A 25,235-nucleotide genomic window follows, 5' to 3' on the forward strand; every position below is an offset into this window, starting at 1 on the left:
AGTCTTAGACTTTAAGTTGAGATATCCTAGAAAGAAAAAAACCTTTTAGAATATAACTATCAATGTTGGTTCAAACAGACACTGGCATCTGATAGTAAAAAACCAGAACTGTAAGTAAAATGGAACGTTCATGCTATACAGCTCATTTATTTTTAATTGTAATTCTATCTAAACAATTGTGGTTCTTTCAGTATTGTCTTTCCAGTAACACTTCATCATAAAAATCTAAAAGGCTTCCTCCGATGTCATGTATTTTCTTGAGGGTGTGTTGATACGGAAATACTACTTAGTAAAACCATTCCACTGATTTCTTAAACTGAATTAAGTAGTCATCTTGATATTTTCTACAAGACAAAACAATCGCTTAAAAATATCCCAATGATGATCTCCCACGTTGGCATAAGGTTGATTTCTTTGAGGGGTGTTGCCCAGTTCTTTGGCTCCTGGCTTGGAAGAATCACAAGCTGGGCCAGTGCCACAGAGTGAGGACAGACAGGAGCGACTCACACAAGCAGCTTTTATTGTAAGCTTTTCAGCATAGAACAGAAAGGGAAAGTATGTATCCCGAGGTGAAATGGGGCTGTCTCCATGAGTGGAGAAGACCCTGGGGTTTTACTACACTTCTGCTTTTATGTCTACACCTTATGATATGCTAAATGGTGGGTGGAATATTCATTATTTTCCTGGGAAAAGGGTGGCGAGTTCTTAGAACTAAGGGCCCTCCCCAATTTTATCCTTATAAGGTAACTTCCAGGGGTTGCCATGGCATTTGTAAACTGTCATGGCTCTGGCAGGTGTGATTTTTTACTATGCTACTGTATGTTAACGGGGAAAAGGTCACCTTTGGACATGAGCTTCTAGTTTCTGCACTTGCTCCTGGCCAGAAAAAGTCCCTAATTGCAAAATTCTTGCCCTTGCAGGTTAAGTTCTAAATACCCATTGGCTTCCTCGTTTTTGCTCCCTCCTCTTTTCCTGTGGTTAGTGTTGTCAACCTGCACCTGTCCCTAACAACGTGTACATCTGTCTTCGCCAAATCATACCCTCCTTAAAAAACAGCAACAGAAAAAACCTCAGAATTGAATCCATCCCTTTATATTTCCTTCAAGTGACTTCCTGTAACGTGAAAAGCCAGAGTTCCAGAGACAGCATTAGGAAAAGTTCCCCAGGAGACAGTAGATTTCAGAATATAGACTTCCTGGGTAGAAACCTCGTCACAGGTAACAGACCTATGACGCATGAAGGATGGGATGTAAAGCATTTGTTTTATGGAGGAAGGAGAAACAATGCAGAATTGGGTAAGATCACCAAAAGCTCACCTTGGGGAATTTTTTAAAGCAAATTGTCTCCTTTCTAGATGAATGTTTTGGCTAACACAGCATGTTAATATTAGTTGCAATAAACATAAACACACACTCAGCACACCTGGGGAATACACGTTCCATTGAACAGCTGTATTTTCCCTAAATTTGCCAACACTGTATTTTACATGTAGCATTCCACATTCGGGTAACCCAGTGAGCTATTTCTGTCAGTTCTCTAGTTACTGATTTATAAAGTATCATTTTATTGTAATTTCAGCAATTTGCTAATGATCGGAATGAGTTAATACATCCCCTAAAGTGTCTGGCTTATAATAGCGGAGAGTCACAATCAGGACAGCCTGGCTTTATATATGTTATGGATCCATCAATTGAGCAGATGGAACCGATTTTGAATACAGCATTACAGATTAGAAACCTGCTAGAAACTGGCAATTTTACAAAAAATCAAAACCTATTTCATAGGAGATATCTGTTCCACGCTCAACACATTAACCTCAGAGAATGAAAAGATTTGCCCAGAAAGTTTAGGAGGAAAGAAAATTATATATGGAACTTGTTAAAATAAATGATATTCTAAAGCTTTAAGATTAACCGCTTTGGTTTCCACTTTCAAGTTTTGGGAGATTCTAACTTTAAAGATTAAATACAAGAGTTTCAAGCCACAAATGTTTTCTGATCAAATAAGCAAGCACTCACTTCTCTCACCTAAAATATGATAAAAATGTATAACAATACCGTTTGTTAGAGGAAGTATTTCCAAGGACTCGTAAGTTATTTCATTCCATCTGGTGCTTAAGGAGGGTCCAGCCAGCTCCTTCTTAGTTCCTGAAGTCAGGTCTATGCCTTTAAATTATCTTTGTCTCTATTCTCAGCAAGTTGTAATAGACAAGTTTTGAATCATGACAGGGCCACTTTGGGAAGTTGCTGGTAGCAAGAACTCACGGCTCTGGATGGGATGTTGGGAGAGCACGTTGTGTAGGTAGTAAACCCTGAAGGATTGAAGGAAGGACTGCAGGGCTGATGTCAGGAACCTGACTACTGGAAGTAGAGCCTCCTCTGTGACCCTCAGGCCTGATGACCCTGCCATGCTTTGCCATCTCTCTCTGAATACTTGGCACGAGAGCCCTTGTCCAGAGCACCTCAGTTGCAAGAGCATGAGATGAAACTCTCACAATCAGAATGGCCAAAGGTCTATGCAAACCTCTGCTACACCCTGGCGCAGCGTCAGTTCCAACCACAAGTGGTGATTCACCAACTGTCCCCTGCCAGGACTTGTCACTCAGTGCCTACTGACTTGCTTCCCAAATCCGAGGCTCAAATTGTGTAAGAGTGAGATTTCCCACAAGTTCTATCTTTTCTCGAAGTCATATCCTGTCTGGGCCTCTGTTTTCTCAAATGAAGATAGGGATAAAAATCTCTGGTCTACTTACTTCACCTTGTGAGACCAAAATTGCATGTGTATGAAAAGGCGCTTTCATAAAGGACATAAATCGTATGTGTTATAGAAACATAAGATTTTGTTTTCAAAACTTATCTCCCAATTAACTTTAAAATCCATGAAGCTACCTAAAGCCCACTTGGATTTGACCAGTTTCACATGTTGAACCTGTAAGGAGGGAATTTTCCTTTTTTCTTTTCTTTTCTTTTTTTTTTTTTTTGAGACAGAGTCTTGCTCTGTTGCCCAGGCTGGAGTACAGTGTTATGATCATGGCTCACTGCAACTTTGAACTCCTGGGCTCAAGTGATCCTCTTACCTCAGCCTCTCAAGTAGCTGGGACTACAGGCAAGTACCATAACACCCAGCTAATTAAAAAAATTTTTTTTGTAGAGAGATGGGGTCTTGCTATGTTGCCCAGGCTGGTCTCAAACTTCCGCCCTCTAGCGATCCTCCCATCTTGGCCTCCCAAAGTGCTGGGATGACAGGCATGAGCCACGATGCCTGGCAGGACATTTATTTTCTTCGACACTATTGTCAAGACGGGGTAAACGTGAATGTGTGTGTGTATGTTGTTGTGAGTGTGTTTTCACTCAGCTCAGCCCATCTCCGTACCACACTAAGGGCTTTTGCTATTGATGTTTGCTTTCAAAGTTCTTTCAGGGTGAAAATGGGGAAGACTTTAATATTATTTGAGAAAAACATAAGGCAAAAGGAAAACACAGAAGCAAGCTCCCTCAGAAGGTTACCTCTAGCTGCTCCTCTCTTTTGGAACCTTCCTTCTCATACCTCAGCATGAACATCTGTCCTAGGACAGGAGTGAAGAGAGAAGGTGCTTCAGCCTCAGGGGCTCGCTGATGTATTCTTACAGCCACAGACTGTCTTCCTGGAGGTTTCCTTCTTCTGTGTGATTAATCCCTAATAGGGCTGATTTACCAAACCAAACAGGATGTGGTTCACAAGCCAACTGCTTTCCGCTCCTCTGGCATGAGCGAAGGCATAAATAATCCAGTCCCACAGTTTTTTCCACAAGAGACAATGCTCTCAAATTTGGAGAAGAGTAGAGTTTCAGCCCCAGTTAGTTTGGGAAGTAATTCTATTTCTAAAGTCCCTGCAGGGTGTGGCCATCAGTTAGACCCTGGTGCCATTTTTATTTCTTCAATCCACAAAGTTCATATCCCACCCAGGCATTGTGTCTCTTGCCTTTTTTTTTTTTTTTTTTCTTTTTCTTTTGGTCTCCTGGCATTTTAATCACAGAAAAGTCACAGTTGTTTTCAGGAAAGCACTCCCAAGAGCTTTAATTAAAGCTGGAAGGATAAATCTGTTTACAGTGTGGTGAACACTATCATTAATAAAACATTGAAATAGTTAATGAATTAAATTCTGCTTTGTGTGTGAATGGCTACATTTGGGATCCACAAGGACACGTCTCCTGAACAGACAACAGTGTGCTAGATACTTAGTTTGCAGAGATGAAAAGGAAAAATTGAGACTGCATTTCTCTGAGATTCATAGTATCACAGTATCGTTTTATAGTATCCAAGAACTTGAATGGCGTGAAAGCTACATTATCTTTATTTTATCGGAAAAGAAACTCAATTTCAGTGGATTTAATGGCTTGGGTCTCTCATCATGTGCTTGAAAAGTAAGAATTTTTATTGCATTCTTTACATGCTGAGTCTTTACTCCAAAGGAAGAAAAAAGATTAAATTAATACTAAGAAAAGCAGCTCTAGGACACAGAATACAGCATGGAATACTCCGGGAAAAAAAGGGGGCAAATTTCATAGTGTGATTAACTCTGCCATTGACAATGAAGAGTTTTTTTAGCTGCTCAGGATATGAAGTGGCCTTTGGAGCAGGATATGGCTGTGTGCAAACCTTCAAATTGGGACTTCCCTTCACAATCCTTCTCACTAAAGGGCTCCTTGACTTGTTTTTAAGCTTTCTGGCAGACAACAGATCTCACAGGAAGCACCAAGGTGGACGTTCATATCCACGGTTAATGATGCATTGTCTTTTTTTTTTTTTATGTCACTCAGTAATTTCCTAGAGAAAACAATGAGAACCAAAGACTGTTCCTGTCTTGAAGGAAAGTCGGCTCCCAGTATTGCCTTATTAATTTAACACATGCAAGTATTTGTCCTTGTTGTTGCTACAGCAACTTGCTTTGTGGGGGCCTATTTCATGCAAAATGTGAAAAAGCTGAAAAAGAAAACAAATGTCATCTGCATACTTATGTGCACATAAATAGAAATGGATGTGCGAGAAGGTTCCTGTGATTAGAGGTAGCGCCTCTTGGCCTCCATCTAAATTATGCTGTACTTGTCGGTTAATTTATAAAACATCTATCCAATGAAAACAACAAGCCAACCGCTTCCAAGGAGTTTCAGAAAAGCTGGAAACACACAAAATTATTCATAATTAGGTGATCGGTGGATGATAACAGCTCCTACCATGTAGACAGACACAACAAGCATGTAAATGAGCCCTCTGAGCGCTGAAGGAAAAAAAAAATGATAATTTTACCTCAAGGTGAACCTGAAAGCTAAGCTTTTGTGACATTCACCTTTTGGAGGGGATCAAGGACCAAGGTCCCTGCATTTTAGATGTAGCAACAATAAGCACCCAACCCATCTCTGAGTGAGCCTTCCCAGCACGAGGAAAAGTTTGCAGGGAGGAGACTGATGTTTCATAAAATAATACTTGCAAGCATATGAATGGTGATGAATGATAAGGATCCTGTATACAGTGGCATAAAACAGCACTGCTGGAGCGGGGCAGACCTTGTTTTCAAGCCCGATCACTAAGTGGCCTCGAGCATTTACAAACTTCTCTGAACTTCAGTGTCACCATTTTTTTCTTTTCTTTTGAGACGGGGTCTTGCTGTGTCGCCCCCAGGTAGAGTTCAGTGGCATCATCATAGCTCACGGCAGCCTCAACCTCCTGGGCTCAAGCGATCCTCCTGCCTCAGCCTCCCAAGTAGCTGGCATGAGCCACCACCCTGGGCTAATTTTTCTATTATTATTATTATTTTTTTTTTGTAGAGATGGGGTCTCGCTCTTGCTCAGGCTGGTCTTGAACTCCTGGCCTCAAGCGATCCTCCCCCCTCAGCCTCCGAGAGTGCTAAGATTACAGGTATGAGCCACTGTACCCACCAGTGTCAGCATTTTAAAAACGCAGATCATTATATTTCCTTCTCAGGACTGCAGCGAGGATTAAATAACAAATGAGTCAAGATTTTAGCACAGGTTGGACCACATAGCGAGCACGCCATAAATGGTGAGTATCCTATGAATGGCACAGTGGTCATCCCTGCTGTTTACTGAATATTTCTAGCTCTCCTTCCTCCGGCAGAAGTCTGCTGCCCCTTGGAAGTGAAGCGTGGCTGTGCGATGTGCTTTGGCAGTGAGATGTGGGTGGAAGCCAGCATGATTCGCCACTCTCTTTGTCCCTCTGCCTTGGGGATAGGCAACATTTCAGAGGACAGTGGCCCCCACTGTCTGGGTCCTGGTGTGAGGCGGCGTGGAGCAGACCCCAGCTGGCGCAGCCATGGAGGGTGTGGCATGAACTATAAGTAAACCTTCTTGTTTGGGGGTTTGGGTTACCTCACTTCTCCTGACCACGCTTTCTCACTGACAGAAAGAGTTGGATGATTTGAGTTTTTTTTTTTTTTCTTGTCCTTCTGGGACAATCTCAGATTGTGCCTGACTCCAGAGAATGATGTAAACCCTGTGCTGTTGACAAATGCTTTGAGAGAGTCCATTCTGTCTCCATGTTTCTACTGACAGAGGATTGCCTTGCGCAGAGAATTGCTACAGTTGCCATTTCAGAACCCCTGCAAGACCACCGTCCCTACATTACTGAGCTCTCTCCACACAAGCAAGAATAGGACCACATTGCCATGCAAACGTGCTTAGCCCTGCAAAACGTCAGCTTGCCTCTAGAGACACGGCTGTCAATCACATTGAACTGTTTGTTGGTTGGAGGATGTGGAAAAGCAAGTTACCAAGAGCTATTTTGACACAGGCAAATTCATTTCATTTCTGACTTAATCTAGAGCCGGATTCAGCAATCCCAAGGTAAAAGTCTCATCTTTTCTCACCCTCTACACATTTGTCTGTGTTATCATTTTAGAGGTTAGCATGAGTTCAGTCTCCAGTAATAGGCTATTTCACTTTAAGTGTATGTTAAACTAATATTGACCTTTCCAAAGTAAAACAAAATCTGGTATTTGTGCTCAAAAGACTGAAACAGCAATAGATGTGGAAAGTAGAGGATTAATCATCTTGGTGGTTTTTTTCTTTTTTTTCTTGCTTAGAAACTCTCTCTGGGAATTAGTCATTTTTATATATCTAGCAATGAATGTAAGATAGGCTCTCTGCCTGTTTCTCCTGAAAAGGAAGCCTGGATCCTTCAGCAAATAACCTTTTGTATAATTTGCTCACAGTTTAACCCACAGATCCAGATATGGATGTTTCATTTAACAATGGGTCAAACGCTCATGAACATGAGCACCAGGCCTCGCGTGGGAATATGCAGAGGTCAAGGCTGGGCATGGGGAGTGGCGCTGGGATGAGATAGGAGCAGATCAGATTGCTGGGACATGGGGACAGTGAGAGGGTCGGAGGCAGTCGAGGTGGGACCTGTGGGGATACGTTAGTGACAGCAGGGAAGGGAATGTCAGAGCAAGTGAGGACAGCGGAAGCAACATCATCAATGAGGACACAAGTATGCACATTCCATACATACACACGAATGGACAGTCAACAGAGACAAGCGCCAGCAGTACAACCCCATCTTGAGTGTGCGATGTATCGACCTATATGGAAAAATATACCCCAGCCTTCCCTTCCCTTCTCTGAACAAACAGAACACTCTATACTTGGAAACAACTATTTCATGCACTTCTATAAACAGAATTAACATCAAGGACATCAAAATTTTATCAAAGTAGGAAGCCTATCAAGAGAAAATGCACAGTAGTTGGGAAACATCAGATCTTTTAGTTGTTATTAAAGCTGAGGCATCTGTACCCAGATTCTGTGAACAGTAGCATCGAAGTATCTGAGAAGATAAACAGTTTTTCAGGGATGTCCCCCGGGCCTGCTTTTCTCCGATCGTGTTGTGATTGATCATTCAGCAGTGATCACATCTGATGCCCACTATCCTCTCTTCTCATTGGAGGGCATTTGGAACAGTACTGTGGTGTTTTTTTTTTTTTTTTTCCATTTTCCTTTTTGGATGACCCAAACCTTCCCCAGCCCTAGATGTGCCAGGCCAGAGGCTGCTTACCTGGATCCACTCCCTGTAGGAGTCCTCGCCAGGGGTCCACCCGTTCTCGGGGTAGTTGAGGCGGGAGCGCTCTGCGGACCAGTTGGTGCTATACTGGGAAGAAGCCGTGATTTGGTCAGAATGAATCTCTCCGGATTCCATGCCCAGAGCTTCCATGCATTTGAAATCTGAAGAGGAAAACAAAGTCCAAAGTTATGAAAACACAGGAGAGCTAAGATGCATTTTCCTTTTTAATCTGGCGACTAAAGCATTCATTCGCTGAACATCTTTGGAAAAGTGGCCGCAAGGAACTTATTGGAACATAGCACGGATACTTAGATACTTGCATTTTCACAGCAATGTTTAAAAATAAGGCTATGAAGATCCTAACAGTGATTAATAATGTTCTCAAGTAGACCTAGGTTGACAAAGATACTATTTGAAATTTACTAGGAAATTCTGATTTATTTTCAAAGTCCAGTGTACGTGTATACGTATGTATATACCTATCATACGGGTATATACCAAAATTTATATTTAAACAAAATTTTAGTTTTAAATTATTTCCTCCAACATCTAATAAATCAGAAAAAGACTCTATGTCTATTTATAATTCATACTTAATAGACAGTAGATCTTAGCTCTCTTTGAAATTCCTTGGATTTGGTCCCTAGACCATCTCCTCCTGAGTCCTTTGTTCTCGTGCTCCCTGCCCCTGGCCTGGTCATGATTATTAACATAATTAGTTTACTTTATTAAAACACAAAAGCATCCATCAGGAGTAAGCTGAAGTATCTTACAGCCCCAAAGAGCGCCACAGTTTTACAGCATAAAATAATAATGATCGCAACAATAGCCGTGAGTCATCGAAACCCACATCCCATTAGGCCTGGCAGGCTTGGTTTGATGACATGGGGAAAACAAGGAATTAATGTTAGGGCACCGTTAACCCAAAGCACAAAAGCAAAAAACAGCTTTCGAGATTAAATGGAAGATTTTCTCACCCATCCAGAACATCTCCACTAACCAGAATTTCATATTTTCCAAATTTACTATCAAAACAGATAAGGTTTTAGGGCATAAAAGGTTTTCTTCCACTGGTTTCATACTTTTAAAGTTAGGTTTGTTATTTGTAATATTAAAAATTATTTACAGGCCCCCCCATACATAAATTAATCAGTCAAATGAAGCACAAATAAGATTTTTGAAATTTCATTGGCCTCTTTATTTTCCAGTGAGATCTGGAAGAGGAGATACTAGCATGTTAGTAAGAAGATACTGGCATATCTGTAGGACACGTCTCCAAACACCCCTTGTCCTCTCCCTGTGTTACTTTACAGCGTGGAATCTAGAACTGATGAAGCCCACAGACAACTTATTCTTTGTTCTTTCCGTTTTTTTCCTCCAGCTCTTAAAAGAGCCGGAGACCACATAAACTTTGAGCAAGGGTTGGGTTAGTAAAGTTGCGTGTTTTAATAGGACACAAGAAACAGAATGGCTTCCCTCAGGATCTCCCACGACCAAAGCACCGTGCGTTCTGTGTGACTGCTCTGTCGGTGAACTATCGCAGATTTTTTCTCATCATCTGCAGCCTGTCCTTTTATGATTCTCAGCCTATGACAAATTGGAGGGTGCCAGGTGAGTGTTCTGGTCAGATTTCTTTGTGTCAAGTCACTGTTTTGCCAGTTCCCATTTTCTCCCATAATTTCAGAGGTTCACAGGCAGGCTTCTCATCTACAATTTCATGAAGCGAGCACACCAAATAGTTCTTTCTATTGATATGCATAAAAAAAACATTTCAAAGAGCAAAACAAACACTTGGCACGCCAGCTCACAAAACGTTTCTTCCGTGTTTCATGTGGCCGCAGGTGTGTGAGGAGCAGAACGGGGGAGTGTTTACCGCAGGGCTTTGCAAGATGAATAAATACTGACCTTCGGAGACACTGCTCTGCAAGACACTGTAGTTTGCTGAGAAACCTTCTTTTGCTATCGCACTGTCGGTGTAAAAAACCATGGACAGAATGCCCGATGAGGAGCGGATGCGGCCCGGTGTTTTCTGTCCACAGTAGCGCCCAATGTGAGGGCCAACTGGAAAGGGAGAAAGAGAAACGTCAAAATGTCTTTTCTTCTACAGCAGAGGCAAGAATTACCATTTGCAAACACAGGTCCCAGCAGAACCCAGAAGTGCTTTCTAACCCAAAGCAAGCCTTCCCTGGTTAATGGGTTTGCTGTGAACATATTGGATTGGGTTTGCGGAGACGATTTCAAAGTAGGCTCAGAAGGGTAGTTACAGGCATAACCACGTTCCCCAGTGAGCAGAATCGTTTTCAGGAACAGAGTCTAAATGTTTGCTTCAACTGCAGAGAATGAGATTTGGGCTGGCTAAGTGGCACCTTGGCATTCATCTCCAGGGCTGAACAGCATACACAACCCAACACAGAAAGACTCCAGCTAGGCTGTGGTCACTGAGGTCTCTTGGAGTTATCCGTCCTCACTTCTCCTGCCCTAGGGGGAGATGCTGATGTCCTGGAACCAGAGCAATACCTCGAGTCTGATCCAGGACCGGGCAATCTCTATTTCCTTCCCCATTCCATGTTTTAGCACTGCTTTCTTGTTATGATAAACATCACAGACTTGAACAAAAGACAATGGATCATGTCCCATTGAAGGCTTTATCTGAAGACTAATTAATAATTGTAACAATTTAAAAAGTTAGAGACTACCAATGCCAATCATTGATACAAAATAGCAAGTTACAATCTAAATGAAACAGAAATACATCTCTCTGACTTCTGGTCCATTTTTTCCCTCTCCCAAACCCGAGAGATGAGTGCACTGCACCCATGCCCAGTGACTAAGAGATGGCTCAGAGCAGCCATGTGGCTGTGCACACGAGGACACACAGTGTACCTGAGGCAATATGTGATTGGGAACATCAACCGAGGTATGTTAAAGTCAAACTGCTATTTGGCTTAAACTGGCCACACCATTGTTGAAGCACTCTAGACAAACCTTGGCAATGAGCAATTGTAAGTTGCCTTGTGAATAGTGCAGAAGCCCCTGGACTTGCAGAATCTTTCCATTTCCCTGTCCAGATCAGCAGCAAACCAAAACAAAAAAACAAAACAAAAAAAAATTCCCTTTTTCTCTAGGTTTTTTTTTTTTTTTTCATTGCACATATGGTAAAAATATACCAGATGGTTTGGGCTTAGAAGGACAATCTGGTGTGGACTGTTTTCCCCTCCAAGAAATCCATGGTTCTGTGCATTTCAACTAAGAATTATTGCTTTGTTTTAGGAAGCACAGTAGGTAGACCTTTCCCTGGAGGGAGGGGCCTTCAGCAGGGTTGTGTGTGGAAGTGGACGCAGAATGCCGCTGGGATAACCTCCACGTGTGACTACAAAACTGAACCGCACAAGAGCTGGTCTCCCTGGAGCCCCAAAGGACCAGCCCAGTCCCTAGTAGGCAGCAAATCTGAGCACCCCACTTTAGAGTGTGTAGATCCTTGGCTAACAGGTTTTCAGCTCTTGGCCAATCCTCCAAAAAAAAAAAAAAATAATAATAAATAAATAAATAAAATAAACAAACAAATGAACAAACAAAAAAACCTAGACCAAAACAAACAACCCCCCCCCCCAAAAAAAAAAAACCCAACAAACCAATCAAACAAACTCAGATCAAAACAAAAAAAAACTAAACTAAACCAAACCCAAGTGATTCACATATTTGAACAGTATGCAAAATCGGTTCCTTTGAATACTCGGTAACATCTTAATGTGTTCGAAGTAACTGATTTGACCGAATTCAAAGAGTTTTCTCTCCACGACAACGGTTCACTCTTCAGGACCAAACATTCTGCGTGCATAGACTGTTTTATCACGAAGAACATGAGGCGGTGGCCCTGTGACAGCGACTGATGCAGATTACTACGCACTGTCATGGACAACAGCTTTGCAACATGGGAAGCAAATTTTGTTACATTGGGCTTCCCAGTTGGCAGAAGAAAGCACGTGAGATCAAACTCTTGCTGGTTTTGGTTTCTCTTCAGCTTTAATTCTGGCCTCAGAGTCTCCTACAAGTGCTAGATGTGGCCCTCCTGGAAATATTTTTCTTCTCTGTGGAGCTCAAAGTTGCCCATAACATAAGCATGACAGTATCTTGCTAGGGCCATACAATTAGGTCTTTCCTTTTCTCAAAAAGAATCTCCTTTCTGGTCTGCAATTTTAAACGGGAGGCTTAGAGTCCATTCATACTGCCTCACTTTTTTCCCCCTCCCTCATTTGAATTCCATTAGTGTGGCTTCATAATCTTTTTCTTTAGTTTGTAGGCAAACTTTTGCATCCCTCATCCTTGGGGTCGCTCTCTGATCACCACAGCCACTGACCTTCCCCGGAATATAAGCTCACAAGGGGAGCTGTGATCACCCCGTGGAAGGTCTGGCGGCACAGCTTGCCCCTCCACCATCGCGCAATTCCTTTGGGGAGGGTGGAAGGGGAGACGCTTTGAAAGAGCAAACAGAAGAGAACTTGTCTGATGCAGACTCATAATTTAGAGAGTCTCCATGACTCACTGGTTGATAATGTTTAAGACATGCTGGGTAAATCTGCCTTCTGTCCTTTTAGGACATTGCCCCCGGACAGGAGCATGCAACTCTCTTTAGGAGCCCTCAAGATAGGAGAGTGAAAGGCTTTTTCGACTATAATACAAAGAAGTATTGAATTTTCCTGAACAACAGTGAGTCCTCAGCCTAGCAAGCTAATGCAATATTGATCCGAGCGAGAGTGGATGAAGTGCTCTTACTTTGTCTCGTGTGTGTGCTCATTTGTGTATTTATATGAACACAGCTATTGGATTTCCTATTTCTTCTGATTGTGGACCCAAAGGCCAAGGAGATAAGTGGAAACTTCACCAAAACAGAAGTATGATTCAAAAGTTGAACTATTGAGGAATTTAAGCAAGTGACATGGGCCAAGCTATCACTGGGGGAAGAACAGAACTGTCATGATCATATCCGATCAGGTGTGAAGGTGATAGAGTATTTGTGCTGTTTAGAAGATACACCTGCAACAGGGAATGGTGATAACATATTCTTTGTATTTTCCCATTAACCTCTCCAATAATTACAACCCTATCCCAGAATCAGACGATTTGGCTTTCTGCCACCTTTTTATGTGAAAAAACAAAATCAATGATCTACTATACAGAGATACTATTTAAATGAGGTATTTTAAATAATATACAAAAAAGGGACTCATTTCAAAGGTGAAAACTAGGCCATCTATACTTTTATTAAATTAAAAAAACTTTTTTGGTGCAGAAATATCTGTGGAGTACCAAAAATAAACTTTACAACTTGTCACTAAGGGAAAAAAAAATTGGTCTATTTTTACCTTTCCCTGTGGTTTTAGGAGATTACTGTAAATGTAAAAGTAAAAACAAGAAACAAACACAACTCAATCTAGCTTTTAGGAAGCTTATTCCTGAAATGGTTCAACCAATCATTTCTGGAGGGTAGGTAACAACTATGGTTTCAGCCCCTTCTGCCGGCTGGTGCAGAGCCCTGACTTCATCTGCACCAGTGTAGCGTGGTGGAGCCACCGTTCACCACAAGCGCTTGTAACACCAGCCAGGGCAGCTGTCCTTGGCTCTTGGTCTCAACGGGTATGTAAGTCTCCCCCACTTCCTTCAGAGCTGCTGCTTGCGAATCCCCAAGAGCTTCAAAAAGAGCGATAGCTGGAGATGGGTATTCACAATACGCGTGCTTTGCATTCTGAGTTTTGGAGTAAACGGCTTTGCTTCAAAGTCGATTTGAATCAATGGGTAGCTTTCAATTACTCAGTCATTTAATTCAATGTTTATGATAAAATGCAACATAAAATCGCTTGATGGTTAAAAGCCTTCAGCGCCTTCTGGTTGTTGTTTTTGGAAAAGATATCAAAGACTAAAAGCAATTTTGTTGGCAGAGGCACTGTATGTGTTGAACTACGATGACAAAAATGTTTCTAGTGCCATTGACAAAACACCCAGGAGGACACAGCCTCTCATTTTGCCTAAAAAAGAGAGCTGTTATGTTGGCGTAGGCTGGACGAGGCCAGGTAAACATTAACAGATACACAAACGCACTCTTCATATTCCAAAGCCAGTTTTCTCTGAGACTAAGTCAGATGCACCATAGTCGAAAACATGGGCGAATTGCAAGGCTGGTAACTCCTACTGTTAATTGTTCCTCGCTTCAACTCAATGATTTTCTAGAGCCAGAAAATTACTATGTTGAAAAACCCTTGACACTAATAACAATGTGCCTCTTTCTGAAAGTATTCTAAATAAGTTGGCTGATTGGACCTCCTCTTCAGATGTCAATTTAAATGAAAGTTCTAGAAAGGAAGGCTGCAAATTTGGGTTGTGAACAAATAAACCCATTATTAAATGTTCCAACTATTGTTACAACATTATTATAATATTGTTTTCCTAATTATTGGATTGAATACTTGGAAATCAATCAGCATTCTGTTTGGGCAAATCTCATTACTTAATGAAGGAGTTTTGATAAGATCATCATAATCTTATTTATATGGTAAAAGAGCAAAGAAGATATTAAACTAATGTTAACTCACCCATTTACTGCAATGACAATACAAAGTTTCTCTAAACTAGGTTTTTCTCTAATGCTGTGTACTATTGAAGAACATAGCTAAATTGAATTACTCTGATAATTTTAATGTCATTTCAAAGACTAAGGCAATCTCCTTCATAGTATGCTTGTTCTTCGTTTACAATGTATTTAAATATTCTTTGCTCCAATTTGAGAGTAGCTGATTCCATTTTATAGATGGTTATACATCTCTAAGTGCATGGCCGCTATGAACTTCCAAGCCACCCTTTCCGATCTGTGTAGCGTATGCTCTCTAGAGAAACCCTAATATTAAAACAGACTAAACACAAGACAAGCAATGCAGCTGTGACAAATTATTTGATATTACCTCCCTCTGTTTAGAATTTGGGTGTGTATTTTTACCATCCACCTTCTAATTCAGAAGGACTGAATGGAAAACTCTCATTTAGATGTCCGCACGGCTACAGCTACTTCCCCCACTGCCTCCAAATCTTGGCTCAAATGTCACTAACTTGACCACCCTGTTTAAAATTTCAACCCACACCTTCCCTCCTCTAACTTCTCATTCCTTGACCCTCGCTTTACTTGTTCTTCCCTTCATTTTTTTATAGTACTTTTCACCTTCTAAAATTTCACGCACATAATTCATTTATTTGTAATGTGCATTGTTTATTATCCAATTCCTTCTGGCAGAATATGAACCGTACAAGACAGCATCTTTGATTGTTTTACTTAACTAGTGGCTAGGACAGTGCCTGGTACATGGCAGGTGCTCAAGAAATAGTTTTTAGATGTACGAATTAATTTAGATGATCGAAACGATAACTATGAATGATGCATTGAGGTGATGCAAATTGCCAAAGATGAAAATGCTGTAAAGCACATACCAGGAATCTGTTAGGAATGCCCATTCTCATTCCTTTTCCAAATTTTTAAGTTTTTTGGTAACGTAAAGGATGCATATTTTATCCTTAAAATGTTACCAAGTACTTAACCTCTCTGGTCCTTAGTCTCTGCATTTGTGCAGAGTGAGTGGTTTGATTTAATTGATTTCTTAAGATCCTATGCTCTGACAGTCTATGATTTAATGACCAGTAGGCAGGTCTGTAAAATGAGCAAAATACTTCAGTGAAGAAAACTATGTGTTGGTCCCAACTCTATCACCAAAACAGCTACAAGGCCTTGCATAATCTTTCATGGCCTCAGCTTCCTTATCTATAAAATGAAGGAAGTGGACTAGATAATTACTGAGGTCCTTTTGAGCTCATATATTTCATCACTGCTCTACATAAAGAGAGCTGCCATTTTTCTTTGTTTTCCCTTGTCCTTTTGTGCTACTTTTTTTTTTTTTTTTTAAAAATGAGGCATGTGTCATGACACTTGTAAAAGGATCCTGGTGCCCTTCCCCAGGTCCTTCCGTTTTTGGGGTGCTTCCTGTCATTCTTACCTTCGGGGAATCCATCCCAGATTTCTAGCCGGTCATAGCGACAGAACATCCCTCCCGGAGGATTTGAGTCCGGCTCCAGGTCAAAGCTTTCAAATTCCAGGATAATCTCTGACATCTTTGGTGCAAAGATAATATAAGTGCATTCAAGGCTGTTGGGGTATTTTTCAGGGAACCCGGGGGACTTTATCACTCCACTAGATGCTGTATAGTTCTGGGAACATTCAGGACCTACGAGCAAAAGAGGAAAAGGAGCAACGTGAAAATCCCACTTAAACAACTTCACCAAAAAATAACCTGGGCCAAGACAGAATATCTTTCTAATAAAAGCCCGCCATTAAAATCACTGTCCTAATCATGCATTAGTCAGCCTTTTCCTATTAGCGAAACAGGTATGGAAAGTCAAGTTCAGATTTATTGTATTCACCTTAGTTTTCCATTTGTGTGGAGCAATTTAAAGACTTCTGCTGTTGCAGGGGGAAAAAAATGACAAATATAAAATCACGTGGGAACGGTGAATGAGTAAGCTGCAGAAATCTCGACAGAGCCCTAGAGAAATAATTATAGCCCCTTCAAGCTTAAATCTTTAAATCTTGAGGCTGACAGCCCTTTATTGGTGAAATAGAACATTTACAAAGGTGAGGGAGAGAATTCAGTGGAGGGAGTTTGGGTTTCAGATTCCTACACCAGTGACTCAGTAACTCTGCCAGATGTGACCTATGCCTCTTTGACAAACTAAATGTGAAAGGTAATTCGTACATGTACCCAGGGTGAGTGACTCATTCTGAGTGGTGTTGACACAGGTGTGCCGCTAAAGTGTGGCTGTTAGTGAGGGCACGATAAAATGGGATTACAGGCCATGATGCCGAAGTCACCCGATATCAATGCTGACACCCTAACCTTCCCCGCAGTATCGGATGCAGTATGCCACTCTACCACTGCTCGTTAATAGCTGTGTGTGTGTGATGTATATATTTATAATGTGTAACTGTAATAACTGTTCAGTGTGATCAGGACTTTACAGATTATGGCAATTTGTCATTTAAATTGGTTAAGAGCAGCCATGCGTGTAGTGCAGGTTGACTCTGTGCCTGTTGGGATGACCACAGTTTCAATCCACTTTATCCAGCACAGAATAGGGTGGTATTCACTGCACAGCTGACGAACTGCCTGTCTACACTGACATGAGCATACCAACTCTGCCCTTAGTGCCACCACCGCTGCCATGATTTTCAAATAGCTACATGAAAGGCTCTCTGTGAATCAGAGAAGACCTGACCCTTTTGAATCTCAGGGTATGTTCAATTCAACAATTCTTTTCCTGCACCATTTTCTCACGGTGACGTGCAGGCAGAAGGAACAGGCCCCCTGTAATGGCATGCAAGGGTTCAACTCTGAATAAGGTGGTTTGTTGAGATTGTTCGCCACTAAATATTCTCCCAAAGTGCCGAGGAACTAGAGGCAACTGATTAGGCATCGATACAGATTAAATTTAACTAGCAGGTCTCTATCTTTAGCGACTCGGGTCAGTAAGCTGCACCTCCAGCTCAGTCTATCTGGCAGCCCATCGAGGAAACAAATCAATCGTTTTCTCCCTGCGCACACATCGGACATCCACGGCATTGCAGATGCAGAAGAAGAATACTCGTCAGATAGGCACAATAAACCTGGTCTGCAGGTTGTATAAAATACCTCCCAGACCTTCTTGAATGTGGCTCGCGCCCTTCCCTATGAGGGCCTCAGATGCTTTACCTATTTGACTCTGGTTAAAAGTTATGAACATGTGGCATTTTGCCAGGTTAATTCCAGGTGAAGAGATTATGACATGGGCCATATAGTTTATAATCTGTTTCTAAATTACTCTTTTGGCTTCTGAGATGACAATGGCTATACTGATTTGAGTCATTAATTCACAAGTGTGTGTCTATGTGTGTGTGTGTGTGTGTGTGTGTGTGTGTATTTTATTTCCAAGAATTTTAGAATTTTATTTCCAAGATGTAGAGACAGTGATCCTAGATACCTCCAAATCCCTCCCTGGGGAAGGACATCCTTTGACTAGGTCCTCATAAAGCAAAGTAAACACCAAGGTTTAACGCAGATACTAATAATAAAAGGTAAAATTGTCCAGGTGAGATTAAGATTTAAGGGGAGGAAAAAAAAAAAAAAACGACAGGCATTAAGGGCACACTTTCAAAACCCAATGAATTTCCGCACTTTCGCTGTGCGCTTGCCATGTCATGAAGCTACCCCAGCTTTCTAATGTATTTTGACAAAACATGGGGAATTCCACAGGGTCATGGAAGAGAACTGGGTTGAGTACCAGGACATCTGAGTCCCGGTCCTGCCTTTGCCACTAACCTGCCGTGTAGCCTCTGGTGGCCTCTCAACCCTTCTGGTTCTCAAATTCTGTGCAGAACTAACTAATAGGAGTTGGGCTTTAGGATTGGGAAATTCAAATCCCTTCTAACTTAAAGATTCTGTCATTTTGTATTTTCTCCATCATGCATCAAATTTTGTTTTAATATTTTCCTTATTCGCTGTTGCTTAAGTTCTCCACAATTGAAAAGCACGTCCTCCAAAAAGGACGATGGCAGAAATGGGTTAAGGACTTCCATTGTGAGTACAAATAATGACCAGGAGTGAGCACCAGCAGCCCTGGGCACCTAGGAGTGAGTGATGCTCACACAGCCTTGGGAGAACATGAACCCCAGGGTTCACACATTATTATTAATAGTGAGATCAGGGGTAACTTTTGTAGCTATAAGAATATCACATGTAGTTGCTAATGACAATAAGAATGGATAATAGTCAAGACTCTCTCTTTGGAATTATTATTAAATACGCAGACTCTTAATCACATAACATATCAAGTGACCAATCCTACTTGAAATGACACCCCTCCCCCTGCACCGGGACCCACAGAAAACTTCGGGAATAATTATAGGGCTGGTGGCCCAAGATTTTAGCATCTGGGAAGAGTCAGGTATAAGGGAAACGGGGGTTCCTGGGGAGAGAACGAGGGTGGTCCAGGATGGCTCCGGGAAGAACGGGAAGAGGTGGGGCCTGGCCTTGCTGACTCCAGACAGAGATGGCCCTGCAGCAATGCGGCCCCGGGGACTCAGAAACGGCCTAAGTCTCTCCTAGGGCTGTAATCTAATGCCCCCAAACCTCACGGTCAACAGGTGAAAGATTAATTTCCTGGTTGCATTAAACTGTGATTAGTATAATTCATGTGTTTTGAGGAAACCTGAAATTGCTGCACCCTGAAAGACTTGCTGTGTTTCCAAAAGAACAGAGGTTCATGAACTCTGTATTAAATGGCTTTGGAGGAAAAAATATTCATGACCTATATGTGTATATATATAAAGTGTAGTATATACAGTGAGGGCAAAAAAAAAAAAGATGCATTCTTTGCATTTTTCAGGTGGTACCAATCTAGTGGGACCATGAAACCTGCACATATGAAGACATTTGAAAATATTGAGGAGAAACATACTGGTAAGTGGGATGTGTGTGTGTGTGTACACGGGATGTTTATACACACATACATTCCACCCACTGTATGTAGTATGTATATGTGCACACACACACACACACACACACACACAGGACAACTTAGATATGTGTATGGGGGGGGGGGGAAGCAGATTAATTAGGAACAGCTTCCTGAGAAGAACAGGTTTCTGAGGACGTGAGGAATCTACCGGAAGAGATCAGGGGCTGTGAATTTTGAAGTCACCAGCGCTACCCATAGTCACTGTAACAGCTATTGTTTACTGAACTCATCTTCAGTGGCAGGCACTGGCTGTATTTTTTCCAGGCTTTCATTTCACAACTGATTTTCACAACAAGCCTGCGGCAGGTCCGCTCCTCCATGTTTTCAGATGAGGAAACCGAGGCCCTGAGCACTGACACAGACAGGCAGTGGCAGAATTAAAGTTCATGGTCAGGTCCAGCGGACCCCATCCAATGCCCCATCCCAAAGCAGGAAGCCGGGCTGTGGGTCCGTGAGCGCTGAAGCAGGACAGGCACAGGGGCAGTGGATGCCCAGCCTGGAACGGGACCAGGCAGGGATGGAGACCCACTGTAGGCGCTTCGAGGACGGCGGTTTCGTGCCTGTTTGGGAAGCTGCATCGGGTAAAGTCGCACGGGGAGGACCACCACTTAGGCCTCTTTGGCTAGAATGGCAGTGGACGTGGAAAGGCAGCGGAGACTCTTTGAGATCTTTAGATGAAAATTCAAAAGCACCAGACTAGACGCCGTCTTGGGTGTAGGGGGTCAAGAAGGGAAAGAACAAAAGGTGGCTTCAAATTTCAAGGACCAGCAGGGCAGGATGGGGAAGCTGAGGCACATCTGAGACTAACAGGAACGTAGAGAGCTGAGTTCATTTGGAAGGAAGATTGAGGATCCCTGATGACACTTACATCCGACACTTAGTGACGGATCTCTCTCTTTTCTCTTTCAACCATCTTCAGATCTTTGAGAAACACTGAAAACCAAAGGCTATTCTTTGGCCCCTTTCCGACATCTTTCATCTTTGATAGTGCCATGTGACCATAAGCAAACACAGGTACAGGTGCATGTGTGTGTGTGTGTGTGTACATATACATACATGTAGAATATGATTTACACAAGTCAAACAGCTTTCAACACAAAATATGTGCATATATAATCATCTGCTTATACTGATGTCATGTGCATACTATTATTTATACTAAAGGTGTTCTAAGTGTGTATGTGCTTAAACTTCCAAAGAAAGTTCTCTCCATCTATCCCAATTTATCTGGGGGCAGAGCCAGATAGCTTTAAAATTTAAAGAAGTCGTGCCAATGTTTCCAGAAACTCCTAATGACTCTCTTTTTCATTATCCTCAGTTGTCCTTGACCTAGAAGACCTTAGCCTTTTGAAATTGGTTGTGGCTAGATTTTTTCCTATTAAAACAAGTTCTTTCTCTTGAGCCTGTGTTCCCGGATTGGTCTCCCACACATTAAAACCAACTTAAAAATGTAAACAACAGGAAGGTTGGATTTTACACATAAAAAGGAAATCTACAGGCTGTTGTTAAAAACAGTGACATCCAGATAAAGTCACAGTGTTTATTTATTGACTGATGGGTGTGTTTAATCCCTCCAGAGCCTACAAATTGTTAGGGTCTATCACATCCCACTTGTACCACTATGACAGAAGATTAGTAAATGCTTATATTAGAGGGGATAACTGATATTTTATTCCTAAGGAGAATGCCATTGAAAACACTACGTTTTTGTTTCTTCTAAGATGTTCTTTACCCAATCATCCTCCTGTTAACAGAAAACCTCTTCGTCCCCTAATAGCTACAGAAACCACCAGGCTGGTGGACCACTTTGTTTTTCCTGGGAACTACCAGCTTTGTTTTGCAGTAAAATAAAGGGGACGTCCATAGCTTTAAGGTAAGAGACACTAATGCATTTGTAACAAAAGAAACCAAACCTCAAGAGTAGATCAAACTTATTTTTAAAGAAGAAAAATAAGAATAAATGCCTTAAAAGAGTTTCATAGATTATATTCCTTCTAAACACTGGTCAACATATGAGAATGATGTAATTGTGACTCCTGAAATGCTTTTTTTTTTTTTCAATTTTAAACATATTTCCTCCATACAAGGGATAATTTTCTTTTATTTCAAGTATTTCCCAACATTTTTCTAATGCAAATATATGATTTTTTAAGGAAAGGATAAAAGCAGTACCCTGGTCTTTCTTTCCACTTTGTCTTTCAGGAAGTCAAACAATGTTCAATGAATATTTAGTTACTCACCTCTCTTGAAAATTTCGTAACGTATGGAAAATCCCGCACCATGCGTTTCATAGTCAGAGACAAATCTGATAAAAAGAAATGGCCCCGAAGACACCACAGGAGAAGGCGCGATCTTGCCACAGAACTTTCCCCACAAGCGTCCGTTTTCATTTCTTCCATCGATGACCTCCACGTAGTCATACCTAGCACACACAACATGGAAGAAAACATTAGCAAGAAATGTCCTTGTCATTTCCATAATTTAGAATCCAGCATTATCCAGCATAGACTGTCAGGAAAAAAAAAAAAAAAAAGTTGCTATCTGCATTCACCACTGCATCACACGGAGGAAAAAAACATCTAGCAAAATGAAATAATTAAAATGGACTACATCAAGTCTGTATACATCATCTGGCAACACAGAACTATTAAGAATAATGGTATCCATTATACTTGCAGACAATGTCAGTTAAAGTAACCAATTAACAAGAAAAAGAAAAATCTCATGAGCACAATCCTCTATTATTAAATTGTGTTCCTTTGTCTATGGTGGTGGGGTGTCAATACATAATGCTATGCATTCTTTTCAAACTGTGAAGTTCCTTTATGAATTCAAAATGTCTCCTTGGCTGGAGTTCGCCATGAACAATACTTTGATTTCTTGAGCGACCCTCTAAACATATGGCCACAGAATAATAAACAGATTCTTTACGATTGAACTCAATTCTGCCAAACTCCAGACTTCTTAGGAAAAACTCTCTCAGTATCCACATCTGATGGTTAAAACACAGATTATCTTCCCCAAAACAACATTTAGATCATAGAGCATTAACTTCTCCAAAGAAAAAGAGTTTATTTAAAAATGGAAAGTAACTTTGTTTATACCTACCAGCCTGAGTCTTTAAAGGAATATTGCTGTTTGAAAAAGAAATACGACAGACACACTTGAAATCGCCAAAGCGATGGGATTAAAAAACATTTCAGGTCTAATAATGACACGTTAGGGAGACAAATCATAAAGGAGGTGACAATAAAATATTACTCAAAAGATTACACTGAGATGACAGATACGGTTGGGCCTAATTTATCTTTAAAATGTAGAAAACCGTCTCCAATACACTAGTGTCCCCGCAGGAAAATAGGAAGGTTTTTGTTTCATTGGTGTCGTATATTTTTTAGCATCTTGCTCTTTGCTCTGTTTTAATTTACCAGGTCACCAAGGAGCCAGGGAATCTGATTTGCCTTCCATTTTTCTTCCAGAAATGACATGAAAACATTACAATCTGTTCATTTCAAAATCCTATTTTTATTCCTGCATTTAACTTGGTTCAAAAGTCCTGGGATATATTAATTTCAGGAATGGCCAAAATATGACAGTCACAGAAACCGTATCTGGCAATTTAAAAGAGATCAAAGTGGGGGAAATCTTCCCGATGACCAATGTCATCTTTAACAATCCCATCTCCCACTGCCTGGGACACATGACTTATGTTTACAGAAAGTCTCAGGAGACAACTGCAGAGATGATATCACGAGTTAAAGCGGACAGCTTAAGGCTCTCTAAATTAAAAATGACATTACCTCATCAGTTAAAATTGTGTGCCAGCTTTGTGTATATCAAGAAGAAAATAAAGCTGACATTGATGGAGCTAAGCATTAACATATGTGAATTATTGTATTAACTGTATTTCCTCTGCCATGTCTGATGCTTCCAGTGGTAATCACTTGGCCTCCTAACATCGCTGTCCCTTTGCAAAATTATGGAAATACACAGAGGAATTGTTCATTTCTCAATCCTTTGGGAGATGCTTTGCATGCTAAAAGAAGACAAAGGAGGAGGAGGAGGAGGAGGAGGAAGAAAGCATTATGTTCAAAATCCTAACTAGCTTTTACAGCCAACTAGAGGCAGCTGGAAAGAACGCCATCTCTGTATTCATGAAAGCCTTCCAAGTTGGCATTTAGGGAGTAATTCCTTTTATCTCCCCTGCTTCACTGACAGGGCAGGTCTGCGTGTTTTGCCCTTGCTTTCTTATAATTTCACTGTGATTTGAACCGTTGACTGTGTTTGGCCTGGTGACTGTGGACCCAGCTCTGCAATATAGGCTTTTTACTTGCACCTTGACATGGTCTGAATACTAAGTGGCCAAATTCTAGTGCACGTTGCCTTCCAGGCACAAATAAGAGAGGTGGGCGAGGCATTGGGAAGAACGAAGTGCATTTCTGTTGAGGACCTGGTTCTCCCAGGTGGTAGAGAACTCAGCTAAGGGCGTGCCGGTGAGCTGCAACAGGGAAAGCAGCTAGTGTTTTAATTCACATATCCTCCGATAGTAAATACTAGGCTCCTCTCTTGGCAAAAGTAAAAGCTATTTTTAAAATTGTAAGAGAGAGAGAGAGAGAGAGAGAGAGTGCGTGTGTGTGTGTGTGTGTGTGTGTACGTGCGTGTTGGGGGGAGGGGAGATTAGAATCCCTTCCCAGCCATAGATAAGTCATTGCATAGTTAAGTGCCCATTTTAGGAAAGTGAATTATTCCGGAATACTATAGTTACATTTGTAAACTGGAATGCTGCTATCATTTTAGCACTTCCCTTCAAAGTACCATCCAACAGGGCCCCAAAGAGTATCACAAATAGAAGTCCTTGTAAATATTCAGGAGGGTGTATCGCGCACAAGTTGCAAAGGGGGGGGGGATTGCCAAAGAAGTTAAGGAAGCAGCTTGCCTCTCCCTCTGGAGTTGATACCAGCTCCACGCGATACGTTTCACACTGGCAAGCGTGGTGCCAGGAATGCAGCTGGTGTGCCAGCGTCGCTCCCTAGAGTCTAAATGTGTCACCACTGCAACGCACCCAGCCTGCATTGGCCCGAGGCCCAGGATACTGAGTTTGCAAATTTCGATCCCCCAGCCGGCTGCACATTGCTCTGTTACTGCTGCCCGTGTGGCAAACACCGCATCGCTTAGGAACGTCAAGATCCCCAGTCGTGACAGCAGAGCCCTGCAAAGGTGAAAATGAAGGCACCTGTTTGACTCATTCATTCGCCGCGCTCCAGCTACTGGATGAGAACTGGGAGTTGCATCCCAGGAATCTAATTCGTAAAAGCTAGAGGAGGGGCGGAAAAAGTTGACGACTCCACACCGCATGTTCAGGTCTCTGCTCTGGAAAAAGAATGTTCCGGGTGACAAGGAGGCTGTATTTGGGTCCAAAGGGCACCACCCTTCCATGCAGAGGTCTAGAAGCTGGGCCTCTTCCTCTCTGCTCACACTGCAGACATGGTCTCAGCGAAGAAGGTCCCTCCTCACTTATAATCATGGGAATGTCAACGTAATGTAGATTTTCAAAATATGCAGAAGACAGCCAACTTCTCTTTTTTTAGGCAC

The 25,235-nt window shown here is 41.7% G+C and overlaps 1 protein-coding gene across 5 annotated transcripts in view; it reads right to left on the minus strand.

The window, feature by feature from the left end:
- NRP1 (neuropilin 1) overlaps window positions 1-25,235 on the minus strand; it is a 133,828-nt gene that overhangs the window by 58,960 nt on the left and 49,633 nt on the right. For all 5 annotated transcript variants that reach the window (XM_069459002.1, XM_069459001.1, XM_069459003.1 and 2 more), the window contains exons 3-6: window positions 21,884-22,065; window positions 16,091-16,318; window positions 9,963-10,118; window positions 8,052-8,218 (exon numbers count right to left, since the gene is read on the minus strand). In XM_069459002.1, coding sequence (XP_069315103.1) covers window positions 8,052-8,218; window positions 9,963-10,118; window positions 16,091-16,318; window positions 21,884-22,065 — 733 coding nt within the window. The remainder of the gene's footprint in view (window positions 1-8,051; window positions 8,219-9,962; window positions 10,119-16,090; window positions 16,319-21,883; window positions 22,066-25,235) is intronic.

Source organism: Eulemur rufifrons, chromosome 25 (genome assembly GCF_041146395.1).
Source record: "Eulemur rufifrons isolate Redbay chromosome 25, OSU_ERuf_1, whole genome shotgun sequence".
Taxonomy (NCBI): domain Eukaryota; kingdom Metazoa; phylum Chordata; class Mammalia; order Primates; family Lemuridae; genus Eulemur; species Eulemur rufifrons.